Below are 25,968 nucleotides of genomic sequence, written 5' to 3'. Positions count from 1 at the left end.
AGCCTTCAGGTTACCAAAGACGTCCTCGCCGTGCACGGGGAACAGAGGAAGAGTTTGAACCTCCTGGTGATCTCCTCCTCGTTGTTGCAGAGATGTTTGTCCTCCTGTTGTGCCAAAAGAGTTGTACTGGTATTAGTGTTGAAGTGTGAGGAAGAATATGAAACAAAATTTAAATCAAGAAATCCTTCATTACCAGTAGAATAGGTGGAACCAAAGTTGAGATCAATGGATCTACCATCATCAGTAGAACTAGTGGACCCAAAATTGATGTCAATGGATCCACCAGCTGGCCCAAAATTGATGTCGATGGATCCACCAGCACCAGTAGAACCAGTGGACCCAAAATTGAGATCAATGGATCCACCAGTACCAAGAGAACTAGTTCCCATGGGCACTGGAGCAGCCTGATTACACCTATTCATCTGCTTCTCTCGAGCCCTGACGTTTTGGAACCAAAAGTAAATGTTCTTACCCTCAACATGTCCATACTGGTTCAGCTGGAGGCAGATCTCGTGAATGTGCTCTGTAGTTGGGCACTTAAATCCCTTGACGTAGTAAAGATCCTTGAGGATTCTTATTTGTTCTGGAGTAGGAATCCACCTGGTACGGCTTCGCCAGAAATCCATGTTGGCACTACTTCCGGCTGCTTGGGTGTTTCCTCCCTCCTCTGTTGGTTGCTGTTGTTGTAGTTCCATTTGTTGCGGGGTTTGGAGCTCCATTAGTTGCAGAGTTTGTGGCTCTTGGGTCATGGGGTGAGAGGATGTGAAAATCGAGGAATACATGGTTTAGTGTTTGAGGGAGATTTTGTTAGAAGGATTGGAGTTGTTGAACTGGTGATTGGAGATCTGAGATTCTCAGAGGAAAGATGAGATCGAATCTTCAAATGGAAGAAAAGATCTGAGAAAGAAGGATTGAAGATTTGGAGGAAAAGATTGAAGATCTGAGAGTGAAAAACTGGGGATTTGAGAAGAGAAAGGCTGAAGAGTTGAGAGAGAAAGACTTGAGCTCGGAAGAAAATTTCTTTTCCTTTGGAGTGAACAGTTTTTCTCCAGAATGCACCTATTTATAGAACAAGGTGAGCAGATCTCCACCGTTGGATGGACGATCTCTGAGATTCATTCTACGCGTTGGATTAAAGTCGCCTGAAAACACGGAAAAGCTGTTGGCGCGTGGAGAGCGTGTGAGGGGACTGAGAGAATCTCGAGGCGCTGTGGCAGACAGCTTTAGCCGAAAGTAAATTTGACTTCCGTAAATCACGGAAGAGACGTGTCGTGGCACGTGGAGTGTACCGACAGTTTGTTTTTATTCTATCGCTTATTATAGAATAAATAAAAGGAGTTGCATGGATAGTAACGAGAGCAGCTGGTGCTCTAGTGGTTGAAGAGCAAAGTCCCTGTACTAGAGGTCCGAGGTTCGAACCTTGCCTCTCGTTTATTTTTATTATGTTCGCTTATGACATAATAAGTATAACATTTGTACACATTATATTAAGCACAGCTTGTGCTCCAGTGGTTGGAGACAAAGGTTTTGTGCAGCAGGTTGAGGTTTCGAACCTTGCCTCCCCCGTTATTTTATTTATGTCGCTTATGACATAATAAATATAACACGTGAGCATATATTAATGAAGGCAGCTCTTGCTTCAGTGGTTGGGAGCAAAACCTTCGTGTTCGAGGTCGGGAGTTCGAACCTTACCTCCTACAAATATTTTTGGATCTCGTATATGCTTGATATACGGACGCATATACGGTATGTACGGTATATATACGTATATACGGTCTGTATGGTATGCATACGTATATACGGTATACCTACGGTATGTACAATTTCATACCGTAGCCGAGCTAAAAAGTTGTGGGCCGAATAGTAGGCCCGAATAGTAAGCCCAAATTGGTTGGGCCTATTCAAAATGCGTTTGGTTCGGCCGAATGGTAGGCCCAAATGTTAAGCCCAATTGTTCGGCCCGAATGGTAGGCCCAAAAGGTAAGCCCAATTGTTCGGCCCGAATAGTAGGCCCAAATGTTAAACCCAAATTGGTTTGGGCCGGTTCGAAATGTGGATGGTCCGATTTCTTCAGGCCCAAATGGCCAGCCCTAGTGCTTAGCCCAAGGATTGAGCAAGCCCAAGTCATCATCACTGGGTGACATAATTTATTGGCGTGCTTTTGGGGATGATTGTTTTGAGTGATGCATCTCTATGGTTGTAAAGAGTGGTGCATGCTTAAGTTTTACTATGGAGATTTACCGTGATGCTAATTGAGTAGCGAAACACTTTGTGGGAGTGTTTACTGTGCTTGTATGCCAGTACAGAGTGATGATCTATGTGAAGATCTATGTGATGATCTATGTGAGGATCTATGAGATGATCCACGTGATGATTTTGTGTAATTGATGTGGAGTGATGTTGAGCAGTTGTTTTGTGAATCCACATTGTGATGAAAGGATTTAGTGGCCATAGGAATGTATTTTTATACAAAGGGCCGTGGCTTTGTAGATTACTACAGATTTGGAAAAGATGGAGATTCTATGGTTAGGTCAACCTTAATCGAGAGGAATTGACTTACGCTCAAATTTCGGGACGAAATTTCTTTAAGGAGGGTAGATTGTAATACCCCGAAAAATCCAAATTAATTTCCGTGGATTTTTAGAAATGATTTCACGATAGTGGGAGCGAGTACGAGGCTCGGAGAAGTTGTGGAATTAGTTCGAACGATTTAATTTTCGAAAACGAACGTTATTTAGGGGGTCTCAAAAAGTGACTTTTTATACGTTCGAAATTTGGGAAAACTTCCTTCATGAAAGTTGTAGAGCTCGTCGATACGATCTCGTGCATATGTGGAACCCAATATTCGGAGTTCGTATGAATAAGTTATGAATATTTGAAAATTGAGAATTTTCTATAAATACAAAAAATCAGATTTCCCAATAAGGAAACCCGAAAATTTCCAGATTTTTCTCCTCCTCGCTGCCTTGGCTTCACGGCGTCGCCACGACTTCATCCGGTCACCTATGGCCATGAAATTGATATCAATCTCTTCGCCTTGAAACCAGCTTTCCATTCATATATGTCTTGCATCCTATCATTCACCATAGACAACGAATCGAAGCAAAGAAGGTCAGACCATTTTTCATGCATTTCTTCAAATTCCAGCCAACTCCGGCAAAGGTAGGAGGGGAGACCAACTGGGCTTTGTTCGCCTTGCCATGCTCTATAAACTCACCAAGTTTCACATCTCGATTCAACCCGAGGAAGACGAATTTCAGATTTGAGCGATTTTGGGCGATTTCGGCCTCTTTCTTCTTGAGGTAATTTTCGACCACTTCCGGTCATTTTTAGACTTCATGCTAGTTAGGAAAGTGGTTGGGCTTGATGAGATGAAGAGGAGCAGCCCGGCCCCGACACCATTGGCGGTGGTCGGCGGCGGCTCTGCCACTAACTCCGGCGGCCCTTTCCGGCCAACTCCGGGGGTCAAAAATATAGTTTCTGTGCATTTTTAGATTCTATATTTCAATACGATCATTTCAATATATTATACGCAATTTTCGGATATCGTATGATTTAGTTATGAATTTTACGATTTCGAACGATTTCGATTGTTCGATTAATGATCTGTGAAGATCGGACCGTCTGATGGACTTGTAGTTTTGATATGTTGATCGTATGACTGTCCCAATGACCTTGTGTGGTCATGGGCGAAGATCCGACCGTTGGATCTTCGTATAATTGCAAAACAGTGATTCGGGAGGCGATTCGTGAGAATCCGTCCGTCGGATTTTTATATAAGTTAGAATCCGACCGTTGGATTGTCGTTTAAGTATGTTTTGGAATTGTTAGCTAAATTCAAGTCACATTTGATTAGGTGATTGACGGATTGATTTGGCGGACGATTCGTAAAATCGTTGTTGAGCTGTTAAGAAGACGCAGCTGGATTAGAGGTGAGTAAACCTCACGTGGTTCATATTACGAACCCAATACAATTAATTGCTTTATTTTGTTGCAATCATATGAACTATTGTTGGTGTTACTAGACATTCCTGTGTGAATGTCTGTATATATATTATTACGTGAAATAATATGTATTGTTGGAGTTGTGTTGAGTTATTGTTGAGAAACAATATATTGTGAGAGGTATTGAGTTTATTGTTGAGAAACAATATATTGTGAGAGGTGTTGAGTTTTATTGTTGAGGAACAATAAATTGTTGTGATCTGTGGAGATCACTAGGTCACGAGGTGACCATGACATCTATTAGTGAATCACGCTCTCGTACCGGGCTGGTGGTTATTAATAGTATTAAATCGTAATCACGTCTGTGGCCGGACGAGTGGTTACGTTCAGTTAGAGCTCTAGTCTGTTTGCCAAATGTGGAGTGACCTTATGAGTGAATTTGAGAGTAACTCATAAGTGTCAATATATATATGGTAACCTTATGAGGGAAATTGAGAGTAACTCATAAGAGTCTATATATATATATATGAGTCTGTCTACCAAATGTTGGGAAATCTTATGAGCGAATTTGAGAGTAACTCATAAGTGTCTATATATATATATATATGAGAGTGAGTGATCTTATGAGCTAAATTGAGAGTAACTCATAAGTGTCTATATATATATATATGAGAGTGAGAAAGTAACGTGGGTTTGTGGTGGTCTTGTAATTTAATAAATCAACAGTTCTTTCTTGTTTACTCATACTGGCTGTAAAAAGCTTACCGGGTTTTGTGTTGTTGCAACTCCCGGTACACTATTCAAATTGTGTAGCAGGAAATCCTACAGGACAGGAGAACCAGGACGGTGATCGTGCGGTTAGAGCAATTGTTAGAGTTTTACAACAATTGTAAGTTGTGAGGTGTGTTATGCTCATTTAGAGCTTTACAATATTGCTTGTGAGAGTGAATTGTAATAATGAACTCGAGGTTTCGAGATTTGGAGTTTGTGTACCGTGTGGTGAGGTTATATTGAGAAAAAAATTCAGAACGTTTATTTGATTAAGTGGTTTAATTCATGTTTCGGATTTGAATTTATCATTCAAAATTCGGGGCGTGACACAAGGTGATAAGTAACGATGTAGTTAGAGCTCTAACGTGTTGTGGGAAAGACCACAGTGGTGATATTTGCAGGCTGTGGGAAAGACCACATAAGTGATATTGAGGTTAGGGGATTGTGAGGATGTATTCCTTATTATTTCCCATGAGTTGGTTTGACGTTTTCTTTGTGGATGTTGAGGTTGTTGGTTGTTTACTTGAGTTAAAAGAATTGTGATTTAATAAATCAACCTTTAATTTCTTGTTTACTCATACGAGCTTTCAGAAAGCTTACCGGGTTTTGTGTTGTTGCAATCCCGGTACACTATTCAAATGGTGTAGCGGATAATCCTGCAGGTTAGGATAATCAGGGCGGAGACCGAGCTGGTTAAGAGTTGCAGCATTTACTTTCTTTTCCTTCTATTGTGAGGTTTGTTATGCCCATCTAGAGCTTTACAATTGTGTTTCAATAGCCACACCCTTCCCTTAATAATCTTATTATACCTGTTTGTTTTTGAAAATTTTACATGCACGTTAGACCTAATTAATTCAGTTACCTTGCTCTTCAACCGCTCGGGTTTCCCTCACCCCCAAACACCCTTTTATTTTCTCAACCTTTCAACTTTACCCTTTGAATGCCTCCAACACCTCATGTAGCCACACACTCGTCGGTGGCGAGATGGGTGCACCGAGTGCAGCAACTTTAGGCTGCAATGGCTTTTAAATTTGTTGGTGGTTGAGCTCTAACCTCGCCATGGATCCTGATGCAAATCCTTGCAAATTTAGTTATAGATCATGTCAGATCACTTACAGTACTTCAGATCACTTGCAAATTATATAACGCTACCACATCCATCAACTCTGGCTTTAAGCATTATATGAGTTGGGCCGTGGTTAAGTATATACTAGCCTTTAACCCGTGTGTTCACAAGGATAGTCGAAGAGAGGAAAATGTGATTGTTCTCTTAATTTTGTTTGTTTTCATTTTATGTTTATCTAACAATTAAAAATGAAAATATGCTGATGTAATAATTTATTAAATAGAGGGTTTTTTGGGTGTTTTAAATTTTGGTGAAGTCTATGTCACCAAAATTAGGGTTCCAAAAAAAAAAAAAAATGAAGACGCGACATAAACTATAATATTCATGAATTATTTTTACAAACTAGATTATTAGAGCGTCAGTAGCGGTGGACTCAAAATTTACAATTATATTTGGGCCCAAAGATATCAGTCGATCTGAATAGTCAGCAAAAAAAGATAAGATTGAGTTTCGAATTTTGCCCGTACTTTAGACCTATTTTGAGACTTATACGAAGAATCAAAATAACACGAGTCGTTATTGGCTCCTTATAGTATGGCGGAAGTTCGAAATGCCCTCTTCCAAATGCATCCCTCCAAAGCACCTGGACCGGATGGTATGTCTCCTTTCTTTTTCCAGAAGTACTGGGATCTTGTGGGGTCAGAGGTTAGTAGAGCAGTGATTTCTTTGTTGACAACTAAGGACATGCCTTCGGATTTGAACTTTACTCAGGTGGCTTTGATTCCGAAGGTGAAAGAAGTACAAAATATGTCACAACTACGACCTATTTCTTTATGCAATGTCCTTTACAAAATAGCTTTGAAGGTGTTGGCTAATAGATTGAAAGTGTTATTACCAACCATTATCTCACCACAGCAGAGTGCGTTTTTCCCAGACAGGTTAATCTCTGACAACACTTTAGTGGCATATGAACTTGCTCATTATATGAATAAGTTGCGAAGAGGCCAGGAAGGATTTTTGGCTCTCAAATTGGATATTACTAAAGCCTACGACCGTTTGGAGTGGGATTTCCTCAGGAAAATAATGCTCAAAATGGGATTTGCGGCTCAATGGGTGGATTTGATCATGTTTTGTCTTTCCACTATCCGGTATTCTTTCCTCATTAATGGGATTCAAAGAGGGTTTGTTACTCCTCATCGAGGATTGAGGCAAGGTGATCCCATCTCTCCTTATTTGTTTCTATTATGTGCTGAAGGATTGTCAGCCCTTATTTCTCACTCTGTGGCTAATGGTCAGTGGCAAGGGCTGCGCGCTTGTGATGGGGCCCCTGTTATTAGTCATTTGCTTTTTGCAGATGATAGTATGTTGTATTCTAACGCTTCTTCTCAGGATTGCATTTTGATTCGGAATATATTAAATGTCTATGAGAGAGCTTCGGGGCAAAAGATTAACCTGCAAAAGAGTAGTGTGGTATTTAGTGGGAGTGTGCCTTCCCATATGCGGCAATCATTGGCTGACATTCTAGACGTTCAAGTAGTGGACAAGCATGACAAATACCTTGGCATTCCTACTTTGGTAGGCAGATCCAAAGCTGACACTTTTGCTTATATCAAAGATAATTTGTCAAAGAAGCTTACAGGTTGGCGTACCAAATTATTAAGTGCTGCTGGTAAGGAGATTCTGATAAAAGTCATAGCACAGGCAATGCCCCTATACACTATGAATTGCTACCTTCTACCGCAGAATTTAATTCATGAACTCCACCAACTTTGTGCCCAATTTTGGTGGGGGAGTACAAAAGATAAAAAAAGCTATGCATTGGAGAGCGTGGGATGAGTTATGTAAACCTAAAGTGATGGGTGGAATGGGATTTTGTCATCTGTTTGCTTTTAATCTAGCTATGTTAGCTAAACAAGGATGGCGTCTAATTCAAGATCATGAGTCTTTGGTTGGTAGGCTGTTGAAGGCAATCTATTTTCCCTATTGTAATTTTTGGGACGCGAAGGTTGGTTCAGCTCCATCCTATGCTTGGCGGAGCATTCTGAATGGTAGAGATATTCTACAGGTCGGTATTCGGCGTCATATTGGGGATGGTAAGTCCACCAACGTGTGGACTGATCCTTGGTTGATAGGGGAGGATTTGACTTCTTTCTATTCTCCTAGAATTAATATGGTTTCAGACCTTATTTTATCTCCAGGTGTTTGGAACCAGGCTTTACTACAGGAGCTCTTCCCATTACATATTACACAAAAGATCTTGGCTCTTCCGCTTAGTAATCGTATGCATGATGATCAGTGGATTTGGTCTGGTGATAAGAAGGGAGGCTTCACCGTCAAATCCGCCTACCATATAGCACGGGATAGAGTTTTGGGTGAGAATTCTGGCATGCCTAACCCTAGTGCTGAGCTTTGGAACCGGATTTGGCAGGCCCCGGTCCCGGGGAAGGTTAAAATTTGTGTGTGCAAGGCGGCGTCCAATATTCTTCCATCTCGGAGTCGGCTAAGTTGAAAAGGGTATAGACATTGATACCCAATGCCCATTCTGCGACGAAGAAATTGAGTCCCCTCTACATGCAGTAATAGATTGCTCCCATGCAAGCTCATTTCTTCAATTGGCGAATATTCCCAATGTTCCCTCTGCTGCAAGTGTGATTGATTGGTTAGTAGCTTCTTATTCTCAGTCCCCTACTACCTTTGCTACTTTGTTGATGGTGATTTGGGCAACTTGGCGTAATCGAAACGCCAAAGTATGGGGAGATGAAGCTAAGTTAGCTTCGGAAGTTGTGCCACTTACTCTAGGCTGGTAGGAGGAATTTAAGGTTGCTCATTCATCTTCTCGCCTTGCATCTCCATTACAGAATGTTAGATGGAAGAAGCCTCCTATAGGTATGATAAAACTAAATGTGGATGCAACTTTTAGCAATGTGGGTGGGAGTGTAGGTGTTGGGGGTGTGTTTCGAGACATTGTAGGCTCTTGTTTAGGAGGTTTTCGCCACACACTCCCTGCAGCTTCTTCTGCTCGGCATGCGGAACTGGTAGCGCTGCTGGTGGGCGACTAGCTAGCTATCTCTCATCAATTTGTCCCTCTGATAGTGGAAACTGATTGTCAAGACTTGGTACAAGTTGTGACGCATGATTCCCTTGATCATTAGGAGCTGGGCTACCTCTTAAGTGACCTTCGAGAGGCCCTGCAGCTAGCATCCTTTGCGCAGGTTCACCATGTGCGCCGAGCAGCAAACATAGTGGCTCATACTTTAGCCCAAGAGGATAAAAATGGACAGTTTTTTATGCAACTCTTTAATGTACCTCCTCCAAATGTGGTGGAGCTTATATCCATTGATTGTAATGACTTGTAAGTCAATGAAATCTATTTCATTTCCCTAAAAAAAAAAAAAAATAACACACGCCTCTTTTTGAAAGTAAATAATTCATTGAACTTTTAGCGATAGCAATCGCTCAAGAGGACATCCCGAGTAAAAGTGGAAGTGTACAATAGCCAAGATTGGATTGACCCCAAAACTAAAATAGAACAAACTAGAGGGTGCGTCATGGTGAAAGGACTTTGAAACCGGAGGAATTAGTTGCTGCAGCTGGATAGTGGCAGATGCAATTTGATGCTGCTAATGTGAAAGTCAAAAGTTGTGATACAAAAAGATATGGGCCAGGGAGAGTGGGTGGACGTATTCCAGTGGAGCCTCAAGTCTGGAAACCTCCGAGCTTGGGTTGCCTCAAGATGAATTTCGATGGTGCCACTGATGCGAAGAATGGGGTCTGTGGGCTGGGAGTGGTCTTCTGAGACCATTTAGGAAAACTACGTGGGGCTATGGCTGTTCCCCAGGTCGGTAATATCTCACCAAGGGCTGTTGAATCTTCGGCACTACTACATGGTCTCACGTTTGCTCTACATGTTGGTTTTTTAAGTCTAGAAGTGGAAGGGGATGCGCTAACAGTCTTAAATACTTTGCATGATCGATGAAAGTGGTGATCTCAGTTCGGAAGGTCATATATTAGATGAAGTTAAACAGTTAGTTTTATCTTTTACTAGTTGTAGTTGGCATTTTGTGAAGCGCGATTGTAACATGGTTGCACATCGTCTTGCAAAAGCAGCCCTCAGTCTTAGTCAACCCTTTTTATGTTTGGAGTCGGGGCCTAGTTGGCTTCAACAGTGTGTCAGCTGTATGGACTTCATTAGTGAAGTCTAAAGTGGGCAGAGTTTCAGGTTGAAGCTCTTGTTTCCATTCTCATTGTAATCTTCGTTCTTTAATGAAGTTCTTATTTTGATAAAAAAAAAAAAAAAACTAGAGGGTGTACTACACAATCAAATTATCCTAATACAATAGAACGCAACTCTGAAACAACTAGTAAATTCTTGTAGAAGTCAAAGGTAAGACCCTAATATCCCAAAGACAATTACCAACAATGAAAACATTGTCACGATCTTGAGATTTGTGAATAAACCAATATAGTCTGGTTTAAGGGAAAGCAAAAATCCAGCGGAATGATCAAAGCTATCCTCGACCCAGCATAACTCACACTACTTGTCTAGTCATGCAATTGTGATATTCACAGTGCACCTGTACTGAGAGTCATGATAGAGTCTAGTAATAGTCAACCCGCTAAGAAATTTGATTCCCCTATGTAAGATCCCCCGCCTCTTGCTTCAAATTCGAAAGTCATGTTGTAGGAACTTGAGCTTTATTAGTTTATATAGAAATATTAGGTTTAGAACATTGAAAAAAAATGGTTTAGATATTCTAGCATTGAATGATGTTTACTTGCCCAAGTTTGCAAGGAATAAGATTTAGAATCGAGGGTAATTTTAAGTCCTTTTTGTAATAGGCTTCTAATATCTAGTAATCAAATATTCAGAATTCAGTAATCAATGTCTATCTTTCCATCCCCTCCTTCAAAACCCTAAATTTTCCAACCCGGTCTCCTCAACGTACATCGATCGATCTTAACATATATCCTGCACAACTTCCGATCAACAAGACCGAGAGCTAGCTAGGGGGTCGATAATCGTAGAGAACCAACCATGTTCACCAGGCTAATTGGGAAACCTAAAGCGGATGAATTCTCCGGTGCCCTAACCACCATGTCCTTAGAAAAGTTAACCGAGACACTTGAAGTGCTGGAGCGAAAGGAGAAAGTACTAGAGAGGAAGGCTGCTGTTGAACATGAAAAGGCCAAGGCTTTCTCCAAAGCAAAGAATAAAAGAGCTGCTATTCAGTGTTTGATTAAGAAGAAGAGGTTCGAAGAGCAAATAGAGATACTCGGAAACTCCCAACTGCGACTCCATGATCAGATGATACTGCTAGAAGGTGCGAAAGCTACCACGGAAACTCTAGATGCCTTGAGAACTGGAGCAGCTGCAATGAAGGCAATGCAGAAAGCAACAAAGATAGATGACTTAGACAAGGTCATGGATGAAATTAATGAGCAGATGGAGAACATGAAGCAGATCCAGGAAGCTTTGTCGTATCCGATTGGTGACGGCTTTGATGAGGATGAGTTGGAAGCAGAACTTGAAGAGCTCGAAGCCGCCGAGCTGGAACGAGAACTTCTTCAGCCTGTAACTACAAGCACGTCTACTTCTGCAGCTCCGGTGCAGGTCCCAGCAGGAGTTAGGCAACCCAGTACTCGTCCTGTTCCGGAGAAGCGTAGTGCTGAAGAAGATGAACTGGCTGCTTTGCAGGCTGAGATGGCACTATAATAAGCAGGTACACCCTCTGCAGAATAAATGGATCGAACCATTGATTTGGTACTGAGAAACATTATTTGAACTGCATGGTTTCTGTGGATATATAAATTTTAATAACCGAAAGAAAATTTGTTCTAAGTTGGTAATTTTTGCATGTGATACTTCTTTCTATTTGTTAGTTGATAAATTTGCAGGCTTTGGAATGTGTTTGAACACAATAGAGCGAGTGTATTTTAAGATTTTTCTCCAGCTATTTGTAACGTGAGGTTATTTAATTATAACTGTTTATATTCGATACTTGGAATATCTGCTTAATTTTTTTTTTCCCACGCATGAAAAGAGACCAAAAGAAAACTATAATTAAGAAGGGGGACTCCAGGAAAAGTGTAGGAGAATGGTACCTAGCTACTATCGGACATTTAATTCATTGCAGTCGTTGTATGATCTTTTTGCTTGAATTCGGTTATTCTATTCCACCTCTTAGAAAGAAAAGGATTTGAATCAAAATAATTAAGGGATAATGACCACTTACCCATAAAATACCAAAATACACCTCATACATTCCACCAACTTATTTTTATCTCCATTCACACAAAAGTTTTTCCTTTTTCTCCCTACTATTCCCTTCACTTAATGTTTATACCATTAATACCCTTCTCAACCGGGTACCCTCTTGCGCGGACAATGCCTAGTAAACTATTGATGGTCATTATCCATTCACATGGAGCATCATGCTTGGACAACTCCAAAAACATGATTTGGTACTTATATGTTGACTCCAATTTCAATATACTCCAAATCGGCATAAGATAAGTCACAATATCTCTCTTTTTTACGGTCTTTCACTTTGAGCTAATGCAATGCTTTACATGCTTCAATAACGATTTCTATAATCTAAGCATGCCTACAAAGTATGATAGTTTCGATATCATATTCGTTTATGTCTACGTGTTAATGCTTAATTTAATTGCCCGTCGATTAAAATTATTACATATATACATTCCACACTAAACAAACGTGTTACGTGCGGCACTAAAAATCCTCGCCCGGAGAGCGGTACCCCCAAGGGGTAAATCAAGGTCAAATCCTTGCATTAAACCCTCCAACCATGTGAGGTACCCCAACGGGGTTAGAAGACTCAAGTCCTCATTCTGCCCGGGGCCACACCACCGGGTAAAGGAGGCCCACAAGCCTTCATTTCGACCCCATCGGGTCAACGAGGCTCAAGCCCTCACTCTACCCCATCGGGTACGAGTCATTCTACCCCATCGGGTACGAAGCTAAAAATCCTCGCCCCGAGCGAGGTACCCCCACGGGTAAGCCAAGGTCCAGTCCCTAGCATTAAAAATCCTCTCCCCGAGCGAGGTACCCCCAAGGAGTAAGCCAAGGTCCAGTCCCTTACATTAAAAATCCTCGCCCCGAGCAAGGTACCCCCACGGGTAAGCCAAGGTCCAGTCCCTTGCTTTTTGAGTCATCTCACCTCCCGAGCGTTCTCTACACTTGGGGGACTTATTCATACCACTTATCACAAGTGGAGGTAGTACCCGACTGGGACTATCATTAAGCGTCGCGCTCATACTTTTCATGCTATGGTCTATTAATGGAAATATTGAAATTTTTTGCCTATTGTTGATCACAACAATTAAATTTCTTTTACATCCCATTAATAAGACCATGGGACAAAACTCACACAACCTATCACTCGCTCAAACATGAGCAAACTCGGCCTCACAGGCATCCTCGAGCGTAACCTAAGTACTAACTACGTGACTTGGGCACTATGCCAATAACCTCATCAGACGACAGAGATCAGACGACAGACAGGTTGGTTTCTGTCGTCTGATATATTTTAACGACAGACAGTGTAAAAACTGTCGTCTGAATATAGCAACATACCATGGTAAGTTAGCTTTGAGAATTAGGTTTGTCTTCACACTACAGTTATCTGTCATCTAATCAAAGGAGATAAATTTGATTTCGGATCGTGTTGTATCTGCTTTTTTTTTTTTTTGTTCAGACGACATTTATCTGTCGTCTTGTCAAAGGAGATAATTTTTTTTTTGTCATAGCTGTTTGTTTTTTTGGCACAACATGAAGGGATATATGCCAAATTTTAAAGCTATTTCTCTCTCCCCGACAAATTTAACCCTTTGAAAAATTTTCTCTTCCACATCTGAGAAACCCTATCTATCTCACTCTCCCTTAGGCACAGAAGAACCCAGTAGCCCCAACTCAACACAAATTTCTTGGCAGATCTCCCCCATTAAACTCTCCTCTAATCAAAACTAAAAACTCAATCTCCCCCATCTCTCTTCGACAAACATAGAACCCATCTCAATCACTTTTTCAAACCATACAGCCAAACCATCTCAATCCCTCTCACGAGTTCTTGTTGGTGTTGAGAAGATTTCAACGCTTTCAATCCGTATTGTTTCACTATTGTTGGGTAAGCCCTTCGATTCACTGTTAATCAATTTATTTAGAATTTCTTTTGGATTGGGTTTTAGGGTTTTAATTGAAAATTTCTATTCAAATTTGATTTGTGTTTACTGGGTTATATTCGAATTGGGGATACAAGGTTTTCTTTTGTCTGGGTTATGTTCAAATTTTCTTTTCGAAGGTACGATTCGTCTCTGAAATCGGTGAAGGAGCTTAACCAACCCCTGGATTCGAATTGCGGGGTGTTCGTGAATCGGAGAAGGAGATGATAGGTTAGTTAGCATTTTATTTCCATTTTCATTTGCACTTTTCGGGTCATTACCTATCTGAACTTTGTTTTGCTTAACTATCTTTGTTAAGTTTCAGTTTCATGCTTGTTGTTTGCGAGGTTTGATACGTGTATATTTGTATTATGTGCATCTTATTTTCAGGAGAGTTGGAAAACTAAAGGTTGCTGCTCCAGTTGATAAGAGTAGCAAAGGAAAGGCCATTTTTCATTGGTTTTGCTAGCATCTCATTGAAGGGTCAATTTAGTTTTGTCATGTTTTATTCAATTCAATTGTGTTTGTGGGTTTTGTAGATTGGATTTATTGAAGATTTTGAAAGCATGTTTCTGAAATCTTGGACAGAAGACCATTTGAGGCAAGAGCCTCTTCTTCTCCTTTCATACTTCCAGAAAGGTCAATTCTTTTTTTCTTAGGCTTTAGGTGTCCCAAGCTATAATGTTTATCATTCTATCTAGTATGCTGATCCTAGTATGGTCTTGTAGATTTGGAAATGGTATCCTTCCTGCTTAATTTTTTTTCTTTCTAATTTCATTGTTATTGAGCCCAAATTATTGATTGATCAATAGAAGGGAGCATGCTGATTAGTTGTGTGCTGCTCTATTGTGCCCGACTACATATTCTATGCCTTCTACAGAACTTAGTGACAAATTAACAGTTGTATTTGTTGTGAGTTTTCTCGAATTATATGCACTTGTTTTTCTATAGTGGTACCCTCATAATTAGCTTGGACATGCATGTTGTAGTCATAGTGGAAATTGCCAATATGTTATAATGGACTACAAATAATGATAGAGGGATTGATCGGACTAGTGCATTCTACTAAAGGTTAGTGACTATCTTCATGTCATCGATCACTTACGTTTTTGCAAATATGGTTTCAGTTTTTAATTATGCACTAATTATACACTACTTGCATTCTAAAGGTTACTAAGCTGAACATTTCATTGATGTGGTAAATTGGCTCACTATATGCTAATGTTTTTTTTTTCTTTCTTTTATTGTGACTTGTATCAGCCTCTTCAAGAACCAGAGAAGATGACCAATATTATTCTTCAAGCTCTGAAAACTACTGGACAAAGAGGCATTATCAACAAAGGCTGGGGTTGGTAATTGTAAATCTTGGTTCTCAAGATTACTTTTGAGCATAGTGTATATGTATGCTTATCTGGATATGAAACAATTTATTTTTATCTTCTCAGCAGTACAATCAAATGATTCTGTGTACTTAGTGGACAATTGCCCCCATGATGACTCTTCCTCGGATGCTCTGTTGTGGTAAATTATTTATGTTATTAGTTTATTTTGGTTTAGTACAGATTTTGCTGCACTAGTGCTTACTAGATTCATGCTCGCTACGTGGTTTATTTGTTGTAGTGACATGATCATTAATTCAAATATGACTAACAAAAAAAGGTCTTGAACATTTTCATTTGAAGCATGTAGGAGCAGTTACATGTTGTAATGATAAATTGATGTAGTAGTAATAAATTCCTGTGGTCCATAGTAGTCTACTTGTTTTATAGCAAGAGGAATATATGTTGGTTGATTCACTCTATTATATGGGACACTGCAGGTCAGGAACGTTACCATGGCCTAGCTCCCATGTATTACCGCGATGCAGCTGCAGCTGTTGGTCTATGATATCACAAGCCTGGTAATCATTCAACTATCCAATTTAGGTTCAGATGTCCTTATGTGTTGCTGGTTTTTGCAAGTTCGTGTTTGTAATTTCACGGAACATTAGACTTTCAAGTTTCAACATTATACAGTCCCTGCAATGGTTCCATTATAAGTATCTGCAGATTATATGTAATCAACTTGAAGTTTTTCTGTTTTTGATACTCTTGAAGCAAAGACTTTAGCATCTTTGATATATAACTTTTGAAAGCAGAATGAGCCACTTGTGACATGCTCATTGTAAGCCTTAAAATTTTATCTATCAAATGATCGAAGACTATGTCATTAATTATCTGCAATATGAGTTGCTTAGACTTTATCTGTCAAATGATACGAGACTCTTTGGTGATTTGTAATATGAGTTATGCACTTTTTAAGTGTAATCAGTTGGATGCATATTGTTTTTCGCTGCATGAGTAATTTGTTTTTAACGAGCTAAGAAGTGGGTTTTTGAATTGCAAAGACAAGGTACATTTGAAAAGTTTTGGAGTGACCACTTTTTGGATTGATATAACTTGAGTAACTAATATTCTTAAAGACTACTAACTCACTCAAGTTTATTTTACTTCTCATTTGATATTAGCAAATCCAACTTTAATAATGTTCTTGGCTGGAAACAAGGCTGACTTGGAAGAGAAGAGAAAAGTAGGGACTGAGGTATATGCTCACTACTACCTTTCCCTGTTCATTTTTTTGTTACCTCTATTCATGAAGTATAGTCAACTATACATTTGCATCTCGATTGAGTTTTGCAAATGAGTTTTCTGCTTGATACTGTTAATCAAGCAATTTGACTATAAAAGTTTGATTTATATTTCATGTGTTTAGCCCAATGGTAACTGAACTAATGTTGGTTGATGTTGTCACAGAAAAGTAGTCCTCACTTAGGAAGCATAGATCTATCAGGGCAGAAATGGTTAGGAAGTAGAGACGATACGTCGTCTGCAGAAGGCAAGCAGAAAACAAGTAGTGAAGTCTTTGACCATTGCGCAATAGATACACTGCTGATTTCTCATGGGACAAGTACACTCTTCATGAAGGACCTTTTGAGGAGGTCGGAGCAACGTGTTGAAACTTTTATCAATGGGGTAGATTAGTTTATGCTGTTGTTAACGAACTGTATTTCATGGTTTGAGTATGACTTTCATCATTGGGATATATGATAATACATTGGAAGTTATATGTCTTTTTAAATAATATCAAACAATAGAAAGTTACCAACAACTATGGTTTGAAACAAGTACACACAACAGAAAGATCAAAGATACTTCAAGCATCTACACATTCAAAGGACATTTAAATGTCCTTTTACAACAATAGAGACAATAGATAACTAATAGTGGATGTTGTTTCAATAAAGTTCACACAACAGATTTGGCAAAGAAACATGGAAATTCTACACATTCAGACGACATTTTATTGTCGTCTCGCATTAAAACAGACAATAGATTATTTGTAAAGTCTGTTGCTAGAGTTTGACAACAACAACATTTGACTGTCGTTCTATTTCATATCTAACCACATATACTTACAATTTGTACATATTTAAGCACATTCAGACGACAGATTTTTTTTAGGTGTCTGTCGTCTGAGTGAATTTCTGACGTCGGGCTTTAACCGTCGTCTGAACGTCAATCAGATATCAGCTTACTAGACGACAGATTTTTTGCATATCAGACGACGGTCATTGTCTGTCGTCTGATGAGGTTATTGGCATAGTGGGGGGACTCGGCGAGTAACAACACTCCCGATCCTAACACATGTGCATCATATGCATACAACGTATACATATCATTATGTATGTGTCATCGTATTCTTCACACATCGTTGCATCATATGCTCTTCGTTATACTATCATAACCATACATTTTCAACTTATATGTCGCATGTGCATACACACAATGTGTAACATGCATCTCATAAAAACATTCATCCACCTCGATGCATTTGACTCAAATGTCACTTAGATTGCCCTAGCGCAATCAATACGCTCTTTGTACATTCTTATTTTATTCGCAGGTACTACCTCGATGATGGGCCCCGTGGCACCAACCTGTCATGAAAACTTCACAAGACCCGGAAGAGTCCCTTCTTACTTATGGAGTTGGGGGACTAGTATGGGTATAGCGTTCAACAGGGTCATCACTCATACTTGGTGGCATCATATTTAAACTCCCCAACCAAGAAGCGCCTCTTACTCGGGGACTTGGGGGACTTGTACATACTGCCGATATTACATACCGCCAAGCATAAACAACAACCTCGTAGGTGGCCCCGCGACATGGTTAGTCCCGCCTACAACATGCCTCCGGTAGACCTACACCCAAGCTACCTCGCTATGGTGGAGGTCGGCCGGTATTTAGCCAGGAGGCCACCCTCCTATGCTCTCCAAGAGGCTTCAAGAGAAGCAAATATGTGTATTATGTCCCACATCGAATATGTAGAATAGAAGGGGACTTCCTTTAGCTATAAAGGGAAGTCCTCCCCTTCTTAGAGAGGATGGATCCATGATCCCTATACTTGTATCACTACAAAGGCTACTTGGCCTCACTCATAGTAAAGTCTCTAAGTGGACGTAGCCTTGCCTCAAGGACAATGTGAACCACTATACATGCTTGTGTCTCCCTCTCTCTCTCTCCCCATCATGATCCATGCTTAGTTCCCGTTCCGTATTCTCACACAGAAACATAAAGAGATTCACGTTTGCTGCTTTGTAGCACTCGGTGCATTTCTTACATAAACAACCATAGAAAGGATATTCAATAAAACATAGGGTGCGTCTATTGCCACCCTAACCATTTTCTTAGTTCACCCTACAAATATTTGAATTATTGAAAGACTATATTACCCAAGTGTAAAATGACTAATTATAAGTACACTAATTTTCTAAAATTCAAATATGTAAGAAAAAATAAATATATAAGTAATTAATTAAATACAAAGACTATAAGTAAGGGAAAATTTTGGTAAGTGGTCCTGAACTATGGACCCCTACGAATTTCAGTACACCAATTTCCAAAACATAAACTTTAGTACATGAGGTTTCAAAACCGACCCAATAAACATACACGACGTCAATGACGCCGTTAGTTTCGTGCCAGCTGTCGTATTTCAAGGGGTAAAACGGTCTCTTCAAATTTTTTTACTATTGAGCACTCGGTCCTCTCTCCTCTTACCGTGGGCACCTAGCTCTCCCATCTCTCTCTCTCTCTCTCTCTCTCTCACCTGCTTGCACAGTGCAGCGTGCAAGCAGCACCACCACGCTTTCAACATAGCGTCCTACCATCACAACTGCCGACAACCGCTGGTCCTCACAAAACGAGTCGATTGAAAAGAGTGGCCTCCTATGATATTCTTCGTGCATAAATTGTACTAAAACCCAAATTGACGATATTCTTCGTGCATAAATTGTACTAAAACCCAAATTGACTGCAACAAGAGTTGGATGAGGAGTACCTCGGCCGGAAACAGCTTGGTGCTTGGTTTTTGCAACTGGGTCGGCTCCGAAACGGCGGAAAGCGAGCATCTTGGAGGTGTGAAGTGGGTTCTGCGAAGTGGGTTCGGGGTAGCAGAGCCGGTGAGTGAGGTTTAGAGAGAGAGATCGAAAATCGCAAATTCACCAATAGATCTGAGACTTGATGGCCATGAGCAGAGGCTTCTTGGGATTGGAGCCGTTGGCGGTGATCTCCCCGAGCTGGACCGGCGGCGGCAGAGGCTACATCTCCTCCAAGTTCCTGAGGCGGTAGTGGGTCTCGGATGGCCCAAAAAGCTCATAAATGACATGGTAAGCGGCAAAGAGCAGAGCCAGAAGTGTGAAGAAGGTCGCCGGAAGATAGGCCTTTGTAGACTACAGTTGCCTCCTTCAGTGATTCCTGGAGTTGCAGAGCCATTCTAGAGAGAGAAGAGATAGAGATAAAGAGAGAGGGAGAGGGAGGGGGAGAGTCAGAGAGAGTGAGGGAGAGGAAACCCTTGACAAATGAAAAAACCTATTCTGCCCTTCATTATGTGCATAATGGCACGACGTCTGACGGAGTCATTGACGTCGTGTACGTATATTGGGTCGGGCTTAATATTTGATGTACCAAAGTTTATGTTTTGGAAATTTGTGTACTGAAATTCGTAGTGGGCCTTACTTCGGGTACTATTCATGATTTTTTTCCCCTATAAGTAATTAATTAAATACAAAGACTACTTAATTTTTCATTGGATAACATTAATCTTTATCTTCTCCACCCAAATTTGAATTTATTACTTATGAAGGTGATACTAAGCCAGGTACGGGCGACATGGAGGTGGGACAAGGGCTCCGGTCGGAGGTCTCGGCGGCGACGGCGATGGCTCTGGAGGATGTGAGTCTGATTAGGATTGATGTGGAGTCGATGGTGGCAGAAAAGCAGGCGAAAGTCGGCGTGGAAGCTGTCGGAAAGCAGTCGACGGTGGCAGTCTTAGTGGTGACCAGAGCAGTGGGGAGGCCTAACTCTAATCGGGTGCCCCAATCAAATCTGAGGCACAATTGGGTGTCCAGAACAATTCTGAGGCCCAAACCAATTCTCAGGCCCAATGGGGTGTTCAAAGTTTTCATGAATATTGCTTGGATTTGGGCCCATTCGTGGACCAAAATGATAGGTTCTAGTTCTCTAGGGGTTTCGTATTTGGGATCCTGGCGGCTTGATCCAACAAACTATTGCTACTTTCGACTTTTGTGGTATTAGCGAATCTTCTAGAGTAGTACTAAAAGATGATTCAAGCTCTTTATTATTGGCGGAGCACTAGTTGTTCAATGAGTGGACCTATCTCTATGTACCACCGTGGGTACTACCACAACTTCTTGTCTTATCCTTAGACGATAGCGGAAGGGTATGTAATGGCCACTCTGGCTTGAGGCTAGCACAAATTTCAAATCATTTGTTAATACTCCTAGAACTTTTCTGGATGTATTACAATACGATTGTAATCGACTCTTTGAGTCTTTCTATCATATGAAGATAATTTCCTTATTCAAAAAAAAAAAAAAAATTGAATTTATTACTATTTTTTTTGTCTTTTTGTTGCATCCTTATCGTTTAATTTGTTATTCAATTCACAAAATCATTACTTTTAACTTCATCAAAATCTTTGCAATATTTTTTGTGAACACTGAAAATAAAAATTTAAAACACGAAGAAAAAAAATCAATCTCTTCTTCATTGATCATAGTTGTAAATTTACTAATCTTTTTACATAGATTGAAATAGAGAACATTGAAATTGAAAGAAAAAATTTAAAAAATGGGAGTAAATCATATTATGATTTTATTAGGAAACTTTAATAAATTTTAATTTTTTTATGAGTATAAATTAAATGAGAGATTTTCACTAAAAATATTTATTTTTTAATTGGATATGTCATATAAGAATATTCTTGGAAAGAGAAATGGGTTAAATAAGTAAATTTAATAATTGAAATTAAATTGTAGGGTGTAATGAACAAGTATGGTGAACAAAGAAAATGGTAGGGTGGCATAGCTGCACCCTAAAACATATTTATTCTTTGTCATTCATTAAAAGATATTCAACAAAACGCATCCAACCATATTATTGTCATAATTGTTGTTTCTCTTCTTGCATCTGTCTGTGAACTTTTACATAGGGGCTGTGACCAGTTACCCATTTTTAGCCCAAAAAATGCCCACTTACTCCACCAAGAGTTTTTTAACCCCATTTACCCAATCTTAAATCTATTGACATTTTAGCCCCTGTTAATTAAATTAAAACCCATCCATCTCTTATCAGTCTCTCTCTCCTTCCCAAACTCTCTCTCTCTCCCCCCGATCTCCACCTCCACTCTCTCTCTCTCTCTCTCTCTCTCTCTCCTCCCCATGATCTCCACCTCCGGTCTGTCTCTCTCTCTCTGATCGCCGCGCCGGAGATGCAGTCCAAATCTGAACACGACGATGAAGCTCCAGTCGGCGATCCAACGTTCTCGTCGCCGTTCGATTGATCGGCGATCCAGCCACTCCAACGTCCTCGTCGCAGTTCATCGGCAATGTGTCTACTGCCCCTAACGCTGCCCCTAAACCCTAAACTTAACACGAAGACATTATTTGGGGGCAGTAATGTGTCTACTGCCCCCCACTAAACCATTAAAACTTGCCCCAGTTTTGTGAAGGGTTCTGACTTCGTATAAAGACATTGTTTGGGGGCAGTAATGTGTCTACTGCCCCCCACTAAACCATTAAAACTTGCACCAGTTAAGTGAAGGGTTCTGACTTCGTATGAAGACATTATTTGGGGGCAGTAATGTGTCTACTGCCCCCCACTAAACCATTAAAACTTGCACCAGTTTCAAGGATTCACAGTGTATTGCACTTTATCACAAACAAATCAACAAGAGATGATTACTGTCTCCTAAGAAAGACATTATTGGGTGGCACTAATGTGTCTACTGCCCCCCAATAGACCATCAAACATTACATCGCTTCCTATGTTTCGCAGATTATACAAGTTATTCACACTCAAAACAACAGATAATGTCTAAAAACCCACATTATGAGGGTCAATATTCTGTCTACTGCCCCCCACTAGACTGACACAAATAACACAATTTTTTTCATTTATCAACTACTGCAATTTAACACTACATTTACTTTGGAATAGCAGTTTTCAGTCCGTCAATAAATAAAGCAGTCATCATTGGCCCCCAATACAAAGTCTACTAGGGGGCACTAATGTTACAACTTTTATGGTTATGACTGCACAATAGCAGATAGCCATTTTCAGTCCGTCGTCGATTCCTTCAGAAGGTCAACCCCGGCCTCGCCGAGCTTCTCAGCGACGAGGACCGTCGGCTTGGCGTCGAGCCTGGCAGCGGAGAGCACGACGACGAGTTTCGGCGCGGCGATGGCTAGAGCAGGCGTCGTGGGCGACCTGCCGGAGGGATGGAGGGAGGGAGAGAGAGATCCGACGTCTTCTGGAGAGAGAGAGAGAGAGAGAGAGAGAGATAGAGAAATCGGTGAGGGGGGAGGAGAGAGAAATCGGTGAGGGGGAGAGAGAGAGAGAGAGAAACTGAGAGTAGAGAGATTGAAGGAGAGGGCAAAAAAGTCCCAAAAATTAATAAAAAGAATTAATTGGGTAAAGGGGAAATAATCCCTTAGAGTGTTTTGGGTAAATGGGGTTTAAAAACTCTTAGTCGGGCAAGTGGGCACATTTTAAGCTAAAATTGGGTAAATGAGCATTTAGCATACATACAACATTGACACATAGCTGTATAAAGAGATTCACGTTTGCTGCTTTGTAGTACTCGGTTCATTTCTTACATAAACAACCATAGAAAGGATATTCAATAAAACATATTTATTCTTTGTCATTCATTAAAAGAATATTCAACAAAATGCATCCAACCATATTTATTGTCATAATTGTTGTTTATCTTCTTGCATCTGTCTGTGAACTTTTACATAAATACCATACATACAACATTGAAACATAGCTGTATAAAGAGATTCATGTTTGCTGCTCTGTAGCACTCGGTTCATTTCTTACATAAACAACCACTGAAAGAATATTCTTTAAAACATATTCATTCAATAAATTCAACAAAATGCATCCAACCATATTTATTGTCATCATTGTTGTTTCTCTTATTGCATCTGTCCGTGAACTCTTACATACATACCATATATACAACATTGAAACATTTCTGTATAAAGAGATCCACATTTGTTGCTTTGTAGCACTCGGTTCATTTCTTACATAAACAACGATTGAAAGAGTTTTCTCAAAACCTCTCGCCTTGAAAATATGAAGAGCTTAATATCTCTAGCAAAACTCATCATACTTGTCAGTGAAATTGTGTTTCTTCCAATAAGCCAAGGTAGCAAGGATTTTTGGCCAATGGATGCTAAACTCATTGATGAAACATGTCAAAAAACCCCAAACCCCAATCTTTGTGTCTCATCTCTCAAATCAGACCCTTGAAGTTCCGATGCTGATGTCAAAGGCTTGGGCATAATAATGGTGGATGTGGTTAAGGCAAAAGCAATTATCGGTCAAAACAAAGCACAAGAATTGCTTAAGCAGAGCCCAGGAGATCTACGCTTAAAAGCTTGTTCAGGTGACTATGATAGGATATCAAATCATCATGTCCCAAATGCTTTACTGGCATTTAAGAAAGATGCCCCGGACATTGCTGAAGAAGAAATGAGTGAAGTTGCTGAAGAGGCAAGGGCATGTGAGTCTAGTTTTTCAGGGGGTTCTCCTCTGACAGATGTGAATAATGTTTTAGCAGATGTTGCGACTATTACTGCAGCTATAGCAAAGGAATTAGTTGGTTGATATGTTTCATGTTGTTTTATTTCCAGCCATATAAGTATTAAAATAAGTCAGAAAGACAGTTTGTTAAAATTAACATTCAAGCTTACTTAAACAGAACCCAACATTTTATTTTCCTTGATCGAATATTATCATGTTGTGGATGCTGAATCTTCTAGATTGTATCTATCAATAAAATTTAAGTAAAAAATCAGGTCATGTTTTATGTAAGATCTAGGACTGAAATTGAAACCTCAATATAAACCATAGCCCTCTCCATGTGTAAATTTTCAATGCATATGTGCATGGAGGATTGAAGAGGGTGTGGTTTGTATACAAGTTAAAATTGGATTGGTGTTATAAATATTATAGTCCACGTAATTACTCATTAGTTATCTTTTTATGTTGTAAACCTTACCCCTATATAAAGGGGTGTAATGAGAATGAATCACACACTTCTACCTGTTGGGTGTGTGGATCCGATTCCACATAGGATAAAGATTTGTTAATCCTTGATCAAAGAGGAGTTTTGATTGTTTCCTACCTGCTTACATAATCCTACTTGGTAATGGTTTCTATGTCTATTGGGAATAGGTTTCCAATGTCTTATAGGGTCTAGTTAGATATCTATAAATAGGGGCATATGTTGTAGTAGTAGATCAAGTCTTTGAAGCATTAAACAGAGAGAGCAAGTGAGGTCTTGAGAGTTGGTGAGAACTTCTTGTGAGAGATCCTTGTATTCTTGTTCGTGTATTCTTCTTCTTCTACAGTGAAACCCAAGCAGCCCGGGGACGTAGGCAAAGTTCTTTGCTGAACCTCGTTAACAAGTTCGTGTTTGTTTTCTCGATCATTTATCTATATTGTTTTGCACTTATCTGCTTCCGCAAGAGGAATTTTAGGTCAAATTCCTAACAAAGTGGTATCAGAGCTTAGGCTCTAGAGTGGAAACAATGAGCATAGAAGACGTTGAGAAGAGGGTTGATAAGTTCGACGGTAATGACTTTAGCCTATGGAGGTCACAAATCGAGGACTACTTGAATATGAAGAAACTTGCTAAGACTTTAGAGGGCAAGCTCCCAAAAGATATGAAGGAGGAAGAATTTGTCGAGATGGATAGGATGGCCCTTGGAGCCGTTCGACTATCGTTTTCAAATGATGTACGGCGATTTGTTATCAAGGAGACTACGTTGAAGGGGATGATGGATAGTTTGTCCAACATGTATGAGAAGCCAAATGCCGTTCAACAGTTGTACTTGATGAGGCGGCTGTTCACTTTGAAGATGGGTAAGGGTATATCTGTTCGCCAGCAAGTTGGGATAGTTGGTGATATTATCGAGCAACTAGCATCGGTGGATGTTAAATTCGACGAACATATCAAAGCTTTGGTGTTATTGACTTCCATGCCTTCGGATTGGGATGTGACTGTGAACTCGATTTGTAGTGGAGCTGGGACTACGAAGAAGCTGAAGTTTAATGATGTGCGTGACATTCTTCTGAATGAAGAGACACGAAGACAAAATAACCTTGAAGATCCTTCAAGTTATGCGCTCTCTATAGAAAATAGAGGTAGAACGGTCAACAAGAACTCAAACAACAATCGTGGAAGGTCCAAGTCTAGGGCATCTGGAAAAGGCCGAAGCGTGTCCAAGTCAGGAAAATGGTCCGATGGGTGTTGGCATTGTGGGAAATCTGGACATGTCAAGAGAGACTGTAACCAGTGGAAGGAGACAATGAAGATGGCAAACACAATTGAGTGTGATTCGGATGCACTTGTACTAAGCGTTAATGAAGCAC

At 40.2% G+C, this 25,968-nt stretch overlaps 2 protein-coding genes and 1 long non-coding RNA gene across 3 annotated transcripts; all 3 read left to right on the top strand.

Moving 5' to 3' along the window:
- The first annotated feature begins 10,817 nt into the window (after positions 1 to 10,817).
- On the top strand, positions 10,818 to 11,495 carry LOC133708195 (vacuolar protein sorting-associated protein 32 homolog 2-like). Its single transcript, XM_062133649.1, has one exon. The coding sequence runs from the start codon at positions 10,818 to 10,820 to the stop codon at positions 11,493 to 11,495; it is 678 nt and encodes a 225-aa protein (XP_061989633.1).
- Positions 11,496 to 15,894: 4,399 nt separating this feature from the next.
- Positions 15,895 to 17,582, top strand: LOC133712411 (uncharacterized). The gene is made up of 3 exons (XR_009847385.1): positions 15,895 to 16,354; positions 16,470 to 16,543; positions 16,756 to 17,582. It is a non-coding gene; the product is annotated as an uncharacterized LOC133712411 (long non-coding RNA).
- Positions 17,583 to 23,877: 6,295 nt separating this feature from the next.
- On the top strand, positions 23,878 to 24,198 carry LOC133711228 (uncharacterized). Its single transcript, XM_062137383.1, has one exon. It carries the CDS (start codon positions 23,878 to 23,880, stop codon positions 24,196 to 24,198), a length of 321 nt encoding a protein of 106 aa, XP_061993367.1.
- Positions 24,199 to 25,968: the final 1,770 nt, after the last annotated feature.

This window comes from Rosa rugosa, chromosome 5 (assembly GCF_958449725.1).
Source record: "Rosa rugosa chromosome 5, drRosRugo1.1, whole genome shotgun sequence".
Taxonomy (NCBI): domain Eukaryota; kingdom Viridiplantae; phylum Streptophyta; class Magnoliopsida; order Rosales; family Rosaceae; genus Rosa; species Rosa rugosa.
This window is presented reverse-complemented; position numbering and strand designations above follow the sequence as displayed.